The 11,869-nt window shown below is 42.3% G+C and overlaps 1 protein-coding gene across 1 annotated transcript; it reads right to left on the bottom strand.

Annotated features, from left to right (window-relative positions):
* Positions 1-402: 402 nt before the first annotated feature.
* On the bottom strand, positions 403-11,521 carry LOC149193689 (vicilin-like seed storage protein At2g28490). Its single transcript, XM_089404873.1, has 6 exons — positions 11,074-11,521; positions 10,803-10,984; positions 10,266-10,346; positions 9,615-9,923; positions 842-1,088; positions 403-761 (listed from the first exon to the last, which is right to left on the bottom strand). Exons 1-6 carry the CDS (start codon positions 11,408-11,410, stop codon positions 538-540), a joined length of 1,380 nt encoding a protein of 459 aa, XP_089260999.1. The 5' UTR covers positions 11,411-11,521; the 3' UTR covers positions 403-537.
* Between the last annotated feature and the right edge of the window lie 348 nt (positions 11,522-11,869).

Raw genomic sequence — 11,869 nt, forward strand, 5'->3', positions numbered from 1 at the left:
AGGGTTCGACCTTTTTTTCTCTAGGGATAAATTGTAGTGTTGAAATCACACCCCCAAATATATTACTATCTCTATCTCTAAATTTTGAGTCTTTCAAATCACATAGAGAAGGCCAACAATGAAATTATGTTTTCTGATAAGTCAAGCGCATATATACATTTATAATGTTAAAGAGCTCCAATGTGCAGGAATACCAACAGTTTTTATCTTTAAAAAGAAAAGTTTAATTTAAAAAAATTAATAAATGATCGTGTAACAGAGGAGGGCTTGTTATTTCCATGTGAGGGCAAAATCTCAAGGCACGAGCGTTATAAATCTCAGGGGTAATGCAAACTTTTTGGAGTATACAGAACGAAAATAAAAATAACTTTTACATGATGGGGTATTGAAGTATCCACAATATCTGAAGAATTATTGCTACTCATTCAAAAATAGCGTCTCCTCTCCATTTACAAAGATTTACAGAGAAACATAAACAGAGTGTGGCATTCAAGTGAAAACAGAGAAATAAAAACAAAATCTGTGACATTCAAGTTTTCATTTAAATGCCAAGATACTGAAGAAGGAGTTCTCGCGCTCTTCTTCACGTTCCTTCTTCTCGCGCTCTTTCTCTCTCTCGGGGGTTGTAGGCGAGCGAGTCAAGGGAGGAAGAATCACCGACTCCCCCTGCGATTGCGAGATCTCCCTAAACCTTTTCTCACTGAGATTAAAGGCCGAGGCCAAGCTTCGGCTTTTCATGATATTGAATATAGAATTTCTCCCTGAAATCAAACGGGGAAGAAAACAAAATGAGCATATTTGAAAAAGATTGAATGCTGAGATTCTAGTATTTTTATACTACCTGCGAGGAACTGGGGACGGTTTTTTCTTGAAGAGGAGGTGAAGCCGAAGAATTCCATGGGACCGCTCCTTGTGGCAATCTGGCAAACAGGGTAATACTGAGGAACCCAAAATACATCCCCAACACCAACGCTAACATCCATGGCGTTTGTTCCGTTTGGAAATGCGATGTTAATTCTGCCTTCGCCCCTCGTCACGATTCCATACTCTGTCGCACGGGGATTGAAATGAGGAGCCATCATCGCTCCCTGTAACAAAATGATAACTCATAAACCATTCAACAAACCATCAATAACTATATATATTAAACCATCTTTCAAGGATTTAGATCAAATAGAATCAGAACCAAACAAATAATAACTATATACATTAAACCAACCATCTCTCAAGGGTTTGAACTTCTTATTGTCAATTTAAATTGGAATGGTGTGTGTTGTTAGACATTTCTTATTGTCAATTTAAACTGGAATGGTGTGTGTTGTTAGATGGAAGTTCTTATTGTCAATTTAAATGGGAATGGTGTGTGTTGTTAGACATTTCTTATTGTCAACTTTTACTGAAATGGTGTGTGTTGTTAGACATTTGACTAATTCAAAACAGTAGATACCAAGGGTCAACCCATTCTAATCGGTTGAAATCGAATAATCTAAGTAGAGAGCAGGTTCAACTCATTCTAATCCGGTGAGTTCTAGCTAATGAAATCCAGTAATCTAAGCACAGTGGTGTGATGTGGAGGTTGGTTGGAACAAATATTAAACAATCACTAACATCACACTGTGAGTCAATGATCCATCCGATACATTCACCGGATATACTGGTTGGAACAAATATTAAACAATCACTAACATCACACTGTGAGTCAATGATCCATCCGATACATTCACCGGATATACATTCATCATACAGTGAGCCAATGATCTTCTTATGATCCATCCTATACGTTTACTGATTCAAATGAAAGACGGAAGGCAACACTGGGCGAAAGCTATTTCCACCTCTATTGATACATTAATGTGATTCCTTACAGCCCAGATCCCTCCCATCCCTCCTCCTTACGTCATTGCCATCGCTGTCCCTCACACTATGCATCCATGCATGCGATGGCATGTTACATCTCACAAAAATCCGGCGACCCGATGTTTCTGCCCGTCTAGCCTGCCCGCCTCCACTGCAGCGATGGGCTACGGGTATTAATTGCATTTAATGGCATTTGATGTTTTAAATGCCATTAAATGCAATTAATAGCCATAGCCTGTTGCTGCAGTGGAGGCTGGCAGGCTTGACGGGGAGAAACATCCGTCGCCGGATTTTTGTGAGATCTATCGCATGTATAGATGCATAGTGTGAGGGACAGCGATGGCAATGACATAAGAGGGATGGCGGGAGGGATCTGGACTTGCATTAATGTATCAATAAAGGTGGAAATAGCTTTCGCCCAAACACTGAGCCAGTCTGTTCCATCTTGTCCATCCAGTATGTCTGTTGAATATGTTTGAATATGTGACAGGAAGTCTATTGAATAATTGGATATTCAACCATCCATCTTGTCCATCCAGTATGTCTGTTGAATATGTTTGAATATGTGACAGGAAGTCTATTGAATAATTTGATATTCAACCATTCATTATCAGTGGACGGTATGGAAAAGCTGGAAAGACAGACATGGCTGCCAATCATCATCATCCTGTTTGATGTCCATCCTGTATTCAGTGGCAAGATGAAATCCTGTATTCAATGGCAAGATGAAATAACATTGAATGAACTGGTTGAAAAGAAAGTACACTAAGACATTTTGGAAATCCAGCAACCGGATTGTGTCCGGGTCCCTTTTCCAGTTGATGTGACATCTGCCGTAAGTCCTCGCTCGTTTCCATTTCCGCCTGTCGCCATTTCCAGCCAGCACGAGTACGTTGATGGCGGCTACGTTGGAGCCAGCCCTCCGGCACGTTGATGGCGGGGAGCCAGCCCTCCGGTCCCTCAGCTCGCCGATCGCATCGCTCAACTGCTCGGGTGTCATTGGCCTACCAGCCCCGCATCGCTCAACTGCTCGGGTGTCATTGGCCTACCAGCCCCGCATCGCTCCACTGCTGGGGTTTTAACACATTAGCTTATTGGCCTAGGATGTTTTAACACATTAGCTTTAGCTATAGTATCTTGTTTATCCTAATCTGTGTTGATTAGGAATTCGTTGTAATGTCCACATTTTGTAGGGCAACATGGTTCCCGCAATGCCCTTTATCCACATTTTGTAGGGCGACATGGTTCCCGCAATGCCCTTTACCCTTTACATTGGGGGAAGGGAAGTCTAGCTATGCCTATTCATGCTCTTCAATATATACTTCTTGGTAAAGTTAAAACCATAGGAATCAATACAGATCAAGATAAACGACTAACTAGAGCTAATGATGTTAAAACATACTACTAAACATCTAACTAGAGATGATGATGTTAAAACATACTACGTCAGCTGCATGCGAGCAATGGAGTGAGGAGGCAATGCTGGTGGTCACAATCGGTGAGCGCTAGAGCAATGCAGGGGTTCTTGCGTGGGGGGATTTTGTTCAAATGCGATGGAGTTTGAATTTTGGAGAACAGACACGCACTGGAGGGGCTTTTGTTCAAATGCGATGGAGTTTGAATTTTGGACAGACACGCACTGGAGTCCGAAGTGCTGCAAGGTGGATAATTAACGCAACACCATGGAGAGGGACGGGACAGGAGGGCTCGCTCTAGCGTAGCGGCAATTGACTGACGGACAGGAAATGGCGACAGGTGAGGACCTTCGGCATCCGGCGAAGGTCACAACGAAGGGCGAGGGACACAATCCAGTTATCGGATTTCCAAAACGTCTCATGTAAAGACTACGCCAATTATCGATCCTATCCCGCGAATGATCCATCGTATTCAGCCAATGGATATTGAATGTGATTCAATGGATGGAATACGAAAACATTCAATGAATAAAAAATGGAAAACATATGAAAAGCAATAACTAGTCTGCTATTGGGGCATTTAATACACCCCAAAGCCCATCCCCTCCCCTCATCCATACACACATGGCAATGAATAAAAAAAGGAAAACATACGAAAAGCCATCACTAATCTGCTTTTGGGCATTTAACACACCACATAGCATCCTCTCATTCATACACACACATGGGACATGGTAATAGCATTTAACACACCCCATAGCATCCTCTCATTCATACACACACATGGGATTCATCTCATGGTTTGGCATCTAACTGTATCTAAGACGTGAGTGGCCAAACATGATCGCCCTCCTCCGGATGGCGGGTGTGCCATCAATGTGCAAGTGCCTTACTAAAGGGCAGAAATGAGGAAAACGAGGGCAGAAACGAGGAAAACGAGGAGTGGCGAGTGTGCCATCAATATGAAAGTGCCTTACTAAAGGGCGGAAACTTTAACAAGCAAAACTCGCGTCATCCTGACAAACCCACCTGTGTTCGAGTTGGAAAATCGGGCTATTCCTATTTCAGACCCTATTGCAAAATAAATGCCCCTGACATGGGCCCGATATAACACCATATAACACGCCGCGCGTTTTTTTTTCTCTCATCACCCCGCGCGGCGTGTTATATGGTGTTATATCGGGCCCATGTCAGGGGGCATTTATTTTGCAATAGGGTCTCACGACTATTCCTATTTCAGACCCTATTGCAAAATAAATGCCCCCTGACATGGGCCCGATATAACACCATATAACACGCCACGCATTTTTTTCTCCCTCACCTGACATTTATTTTGCAATAGGGTCTCACGGCTATTCCTATTTCAGACCCTATTGCAAAATAAATGCCCCCTGACATGGGCCCGATATAACACAATATAACACGCTGCGCGTTTTTTTCTCTCTCATCACCCCGCACAGCGTGTTATATGGTGTTATATCGGGCCCATGTCAGGGGACATTTATTTTGCAATAGGGTCTGAAATAGGAATAGCAGGAAAATCGACCCGCCTGCATCCGAGTTGGAAAGCAAACCCACATACACACACATGGGATCCATCTCATGGTAATAGCATTTAACACACCCCATAGCATCCTCTCATTCATACACACACATGGGTTTGGCATCTGACTGTATCTAAGATGTGAGTGGCCAAACATGATCGCCCTCCTCCAAGTGGAGAGTGTGCCATCAATGTGCAAGTGCCTTACTAAAGGGCGGAAACAAGGAGTGGCGAGTGTGCCATCAATGTGCAAGTGCCTTACTAAAGGGCAGAAACGACGAGTAGCGAGTGTGACATCAATGTGCAAGTACCTTACTAAAGGGTGAAAACGAGGAGTGGCGAGTGTGCCATCAATGTGCAAGTGCTTTACTAAAGAGCGGAAACTTTAACAAGCAAAACTCGCGTCATCCTGACAAACCCACCTGTGTTCGAGTTGGAAAATCGACCCGCCTGATCACCCACCCGCATCCAAGTTGGAAAGCAAACCCACGTTCGAACCTTAGGTAGACTTCGAACCTCTAGCATCATAACGCGTATGAAAACTTGAAACCTCCCACACCCTAAAAACAGGGTAGATCAAGCCTTTCTCTTACTTCAATACCCCCTCTGTGTTTTTCAATACCCCTCTGTGTTTGGAGGCTGGAGATTGGAGATTCGAGGTCTGCCATAACACGTATGAAAACTTGAAACCCCCCACACCCTAAAAACAGGGTAGAGCAGGCCTTTCTCTTATTTCAATACCCCCTCTGTGTTTTTCAATACCCCTCTGTGTTTGGAGGCTGGAGATTGGAGATTCGAGGTCCGCCAGAAGTTCGAACGCAAGGGGCGGGTTGGCTTTGCGCGGCGTGAATTTTGCCAGTTTAAGTTGTCATTGTTTAGTGAGTCATTGCACAATAATGGCACAATTTTGTGGTCACATCTAGCCCCACCACCTATCAGATGCAGTCGGATGCCAAACATGTTATTTAGTGAAGCACCTAACCATGTTGTTTAGTGAGGCCCCTAACCATGTTAGCATACCACACCTACCATCCGAAGGAGGTTTAGTGAAGCACCTAACCATGTTGTTTAGTGAGGCCCCTAACCATGTTAGCATACCACACCTACCATTCGAAGGAGGGCAGTCACTATTAATAGCACACCACACCAACCATCTGAAGGAGGGCAGTCACTATTGGCCCCTATTGGCCCTGTCACATCACGTCCCATATGACTATGGGATGTATTAAATGCCCAATAGCAAGCTGGTTATCATATGGGCCATATGGGGGTGTATACATGATGTATTAAATGCCCAATAGCAAGCTGGTTATTATATGGGCCATATGGGGGTATATACAGGGTGTATACATATAGGGTGTATGGCGAGCGCTATTTCCACCTCCATAGAAACATAAATGCTACGTCCTTACAACCCTCCTTATGTCGCATGGTCGGGTCGCGAGATGGAACATGCGATGACATAAGGAAAGATGTAAGGACGTAGCATTTATGTTTCTATGGAGGTGGAAATAGCGCTCGCCTATACCCCATAGATATACACCCCTATATCTCGGGAAATCAATAAGCAGCCTGCCCATATACCCCATAGATATACACCCCTATATCTCGGGAAATCAATAACCATCCCGCTCTTGGGTATTTAATACACTCCTTACACCCTATTTAATACACCCCTACCCCATAGATATACACCCCTATACCTCGAGAAATCAATAACCAGCCTGCTCTTGGGGCATTTAATACACTCCTTACACCCTATTTAATACACCCCCTACCGACATGCAGGCATTTAATACACTCCTTATACCCTATTTAATACACCCCCTACCGACATGCAGGCATTTAATACACTCCTTATACCCTATTTAATACACCCCCTACACACCATATGTATACACCCCCATATCGCCCATATGATAACCAGCGTGCATATGATAACGAGCCTACTATTGGGCATTTAATACACCCTATATGTATACACCCCAATACGGGCATTTAATACACCCTATATGTATACACCCCCAATACACCCTAGGTGAGCGCTATTTCCACCTCCATAGAAACATAAATGCTACGTCCTTACAGTGCTCCTTATGTCATCGCATGTTCCATCTCGCAACCCGACCATGCATCCATCACATATGACATAAAGAGGGTTGTAAGGACATAGCATTTATGTTTCTATGGAGGTGGAAATAGCGCTCACCTGGGGTATGTGGGGTGTAAAGAGTGTATTAAATAACGTGTAGGGGTGTATTAAATGCTTGGGGTATATGGGGTGTAAAGAGTGTATTAAATAAGGTGTAGGGGTGTATTAAATGCCTAATAACACGCTGGTTATTGATTTCCGAAACATGATATAGTGGTGTATACGATATGGGTGTAATATGGGTGTAATAGGGTGTATACCATATGGGGTGTAAGGAGTGTATTAAATGGGGTGTAGTAATAGCAGGGCAATTCCTATTTCATAGACTATTGAATAGTTAATGTGGCCTGACATGCAGGCATTTAACTTTCGCCCTTTCAGTGAAAGCACGCCCATCGAGATAGCAGCCTCGAGAGGGAGGGCGAAAGTTAAAATGCCTGCATGTCAGGCCGCATTAACTATTCAATAGTCTATGAAATAGGAATTGCCGTAATAGCAGGCTTGTTGTGGCATATGTCTATTGCCGCATTAACTATTCAATAGTCTATGAAATAGGAATTGCCGTAATAGCAGGCTTGTTGTGGCATATGTCTATTGAATTCTATTGAATAATAAGATATTCAAATTTCAACCCTCCATGTCCATCATGTCCATTGAATTGGTCTTTGTCCATTGAATTGGTCTTAGTTGAATAATAATGTGACAGTATGTCTATTGAATAATACTATATTCAAATTTCAACCCTCCATGTCCATCATGTTCATTGAATAATGTGATATTCAATTGGTCTTAGTTGAATAATAATGTGGCAGTATGTCTATTGAATAATACGATATTCAAATTTCAACCCATCATGTCCATTGAATAACGTGATATTCAATTGAATGATGTCATAGATGGAAACACTAACAGCACCATCACGTCCATTGCATTTATATAATGTGATGAATGGATGCATCCATTCATCCATCCTGTCTATTGAATGTGATGTTCAATGAAATTCATTCAATGGACTGGATGAAATTGAAATTCAATGGACCGGATGAAATTGAATCCTGTTTAGATGTCCAGCTAGTCCATTGCATGTCTATTGAATGTGATATTCAATGAAATTCAATGGACTGGATGAAATTGAAATTCAATGGACCGGATGAAATTGAATCCTGTTTAGATGTCCAGCTAGTCCATTGAATGCGATATTCAACGGGGACAGAATGAAAAGAGGACAGCATGAAATATTCAGGACAGGACCATCCTATCCATTGATATTCAATGGGAAGAAGAAAAGAGGATAGGGAGGACAGGATTAGAAGCCAGTGAGCTTACTGGCTTGGCTTAGTCTTAAGAAAGATAGACTATGAGCCAATGATTATTGACAGGATGAAACAATCAGAATGGACAGAATGGAAAGATAGTGACCCAAACAGCTCACTGGCTTGGCTTAGTCTTAAGAAAGATAAAGAATGAGCCAATGATTATTGACAGGATGAAACACTCAGAATGGAAAGCTAGTGACCCAAACAGAATGAAAAGAGGACAGGATAAAAAGGCAGTGACCCAACAGAATAAAAAGATAGACAGTGACCTTACAAGAAGATGAGCCAATCAGACGATCATTGGCTTGGCTTAGGAAAGACAGGCTTACTGGTCTTTAACAGACAATATGGCAAGACAGGTTTACTGGTCTTAACAGACAATGCTTAAAGGCCATCTTACTGCTCTTAAGAGAATACTTAAGCCAATCATTGGCAATCGTTGGCTAAAGACAATCTTACAGTTCATAAGAGAATGCTTAAACCAATCATTGGCTAAAGACAATCTTACTGCTCTTAAGAGAAAATGATTGGCTTGATAGACAATGATAAACCATTGGCTTTACAGGCTTGGATTGGCTTTGGCTTGGTTTAAGAAAGACAGGCTTACTGGTTTGGCTTAAGAAAGACGGGCTTTGGTTAAGCCAATCATTGGCTTACTGGCTACTAACTTAAGTATGATTGGCTTACTGGCAAATATTCGGCATGGTGTGCCTTACCGCATAATGGTTGATGCTTGTAACTGGCTTAAGCACGATGCTTCATATTCGCATGATATGCCTATTGCTATGGTGTGCCTTTTGCATAATACTTAATATTTGCAGTGGTGAGCGTTGTTAAGACAATGGGTGACTAATTCGATACCAGACACTGGTGTGGGTCGCTAGACATTTGACTAATTCAGTGGTGTGGGTTGTTAAGACATTGGGTGACTACTTCGATACCAGACAGTGGTGTGGGTTGCTAGACATTTGACTAATTCGATACCAGTAGATATTGGGTTGATTAACCAATCAGAAGAAACTGGGTTGACTAATTCAATACCAGTAGATACCGGGTTCAACCCTAGCTGTTGAAATCCAATAACCTATACACGGAATGCTATCCACATTATCTAGAAAAACATGTACTTCGATTTCCGGAAAAACCGACTTCAACATTTTCCTTCCCAAAAAAAGCATCTGAAGACCAACAGGGTCAAACTTTAACATGACCTCTTAAACCGATAAGAATGCAGATACTATTGTGTAATGAATCCAATAAAACATACACCCACAGGGATCATACTTTAACGTGATCTGTGCAGATACTATCGTGTATTAATGAATCCTTACCGCGCTAAGGTTGACATAGAAGATTCCAATGTCAGGCTCCTTCAAGGCAGGGTAGTCATGTCTGTCTACTGCAAGACTCCATCCATAGTCATTCCGAAAGTCGGGCTTCTTCTTGAAGATGTTAAAGCCATCTGGCCTCCTCCTCCAGCGATTGAAGGACTCAATTATATCGCCCCAGCCCCAGGAGCCTTCGTTGGGGAAGCTGCAGAAAGAGGGCGACCTTCGACGCTTATGTTCTCTGTCCTCAATATAAATGATGGGACCTCGACTCTGTCTGCTCAGTATGGTATCCAGCTCGCTGCGAGACACCTGTAACATCGTGCCCATGTTTTTGATTAGATTAAATCTGTCTCAGCAGTGCAGTAATAAATGCAATATATATGTTCAGGGAGTATGCATGTAACCAGGCATTTAATGCCTTATGGTACGCTCGTTAGCTCTTGCCTCAGACCAAGGCAAGACCAAGGGAGTTAGCTCTTGCCTCAGACCAAGGGAGATTGTTGACGCCACGGTAATCTTGGAGCAAAACAACAAGCTAACCCTTACCCAATCATAAAACAAAAAACAAAGTAACCCTTTACACAACATTTAAAAATGCATTTAGTGCTGAACAGCTCTGTGGATAATGTTTGCCATGGCCAGGGAACTTACATTGAATGCTACACTGAGAACATGGTCATCAAATGCTGAGAGTACTGGCACTGGATCTTCTCCGCCAGCCACAAAGAACGACTGAAAAATACCACAGATTCAGAAAAGTGAGGAAAACATGAGCAATAACAAACATTTGCCAGTCAATAGCTGTACCATTTGCTAATAGGAGTACATAACTAGCCCGTGTTCAATTCTCAAACCAACCTTATGGACCCAGCAAAGAGTAATGTACAGTACTGTGTATATATACTCACAGCAATAAGGTACACTAGTGCATCACTATATTGTTTATATACGATTATATATACAGCAGTATACATTGGGTACTGGATGGTATATCCAACGATATATACACTATATTGTATCTTGCAGTGTATCGCTCACTGCTGAGTGCTTATTGCTTCTTGCTGGCCATTGCTGGCCATCCACGAGGTTGTTGGTCCCACTAGGACCCAAAAAATAATGGGGTGGTCTTTAACAGAAACAACTAAATTTCTATAAAGTCAAGCAAAGCAAAGTTTAGGACTGAGAAACCTCAAAACTTCCAGAGCTTAGGCTATAAGATGTGTCCAGGCCACAGGTGATATGAAGACGCTGGCCTTCATCTGTGTTGAGTAAATAGAAGACTGAACCGCCAGGGATTCGGTACACATCTCCAATTTTCAGATTTTTCTCGATGAAATCCCCGTGATGAACCCATCCAACCTTAACAAAGCCTGACATGCTCAGAAATACAAGGAAAAAGTTAATTTAGATGCCTAAAAATCGCAGAAACATCATTTGGGCTAATTAAGAAACCGAATACCTCTGAGTACATAGAACACTGAATCAGAATCGAGATACTGTGGCACAAAGAATGACTTGGGTTCCATGCTAATGAAGACTATGTGAAGGTCATGAGGCGGTTTCATGGCATATCTTTTCCTGCTTCGCAGGCTAACTTCCCCTGCTTCTGTCTTCAGTATCTTCCTCGATTTCTCCAGCAAAAATATGCCTTCCTGCTCTTCCTCTTCACCATGATGCCCTTCCTGTTCTCTCCATTGCTCTTCATATTCACTGTGCCCTGCAAACCCGCTCCCCCTTCGACAAGTCAAGGCAGCTATAGCTAATAGAAGAAGCAAAATCACACAATGGCGCGTCATCTTCGAACTGAGATGGAAAGATTTGATTCAATTCCAGCTGATACAGTAAATCGGACAGACAAAGATGAGCTTCTTACATAAGGAGGATGCAGGGAAGGAGAAGAACACCATCAAGGTGGATGAGGTACACGTAGAAGCGTACATAAAGACACTTGGTGGTCATGCACTGCAAGCAAGTGTGACGAAGGTTTGAATAAGGTTTTTGCATTGACACGAAAGCCTCAGTGACCTCAGGTGATGAGTCATAAGTAATGAAAGCCCAGAAAGAAAATGTAATTCAACAATTTATCAATTATTTTGTTCAGTTACTCTGCAACTCAAAACTTGTTTAAGCATATCACAAAGCCTAGATAAAAGATATTTGGGAACTTTTGTTTAAGCATATCAGATAGCCTAGATAAAAGATATTTGGGAACTTTATTGCTAACACCATTCAATCACTAAATTCTTGGCCTCCAA

Source organism: Pinus tabuliformis, chromosome 2_2, assembly GCF_031772625.1.
Source record: "Pinus tabuliformis cultivar Carrire ecotype Pingquan chromosome 2_2, CPIR1, whole genome shotgun sequence".
In the NCBI taxonomy this organism is placed as follows: domain Eukaryota; kingdom Viridiplantae; phylum Streptophyta; class Pinopsida; order Pinales; family Pinaceae; genus Pinus; species Pinus tabuliformis.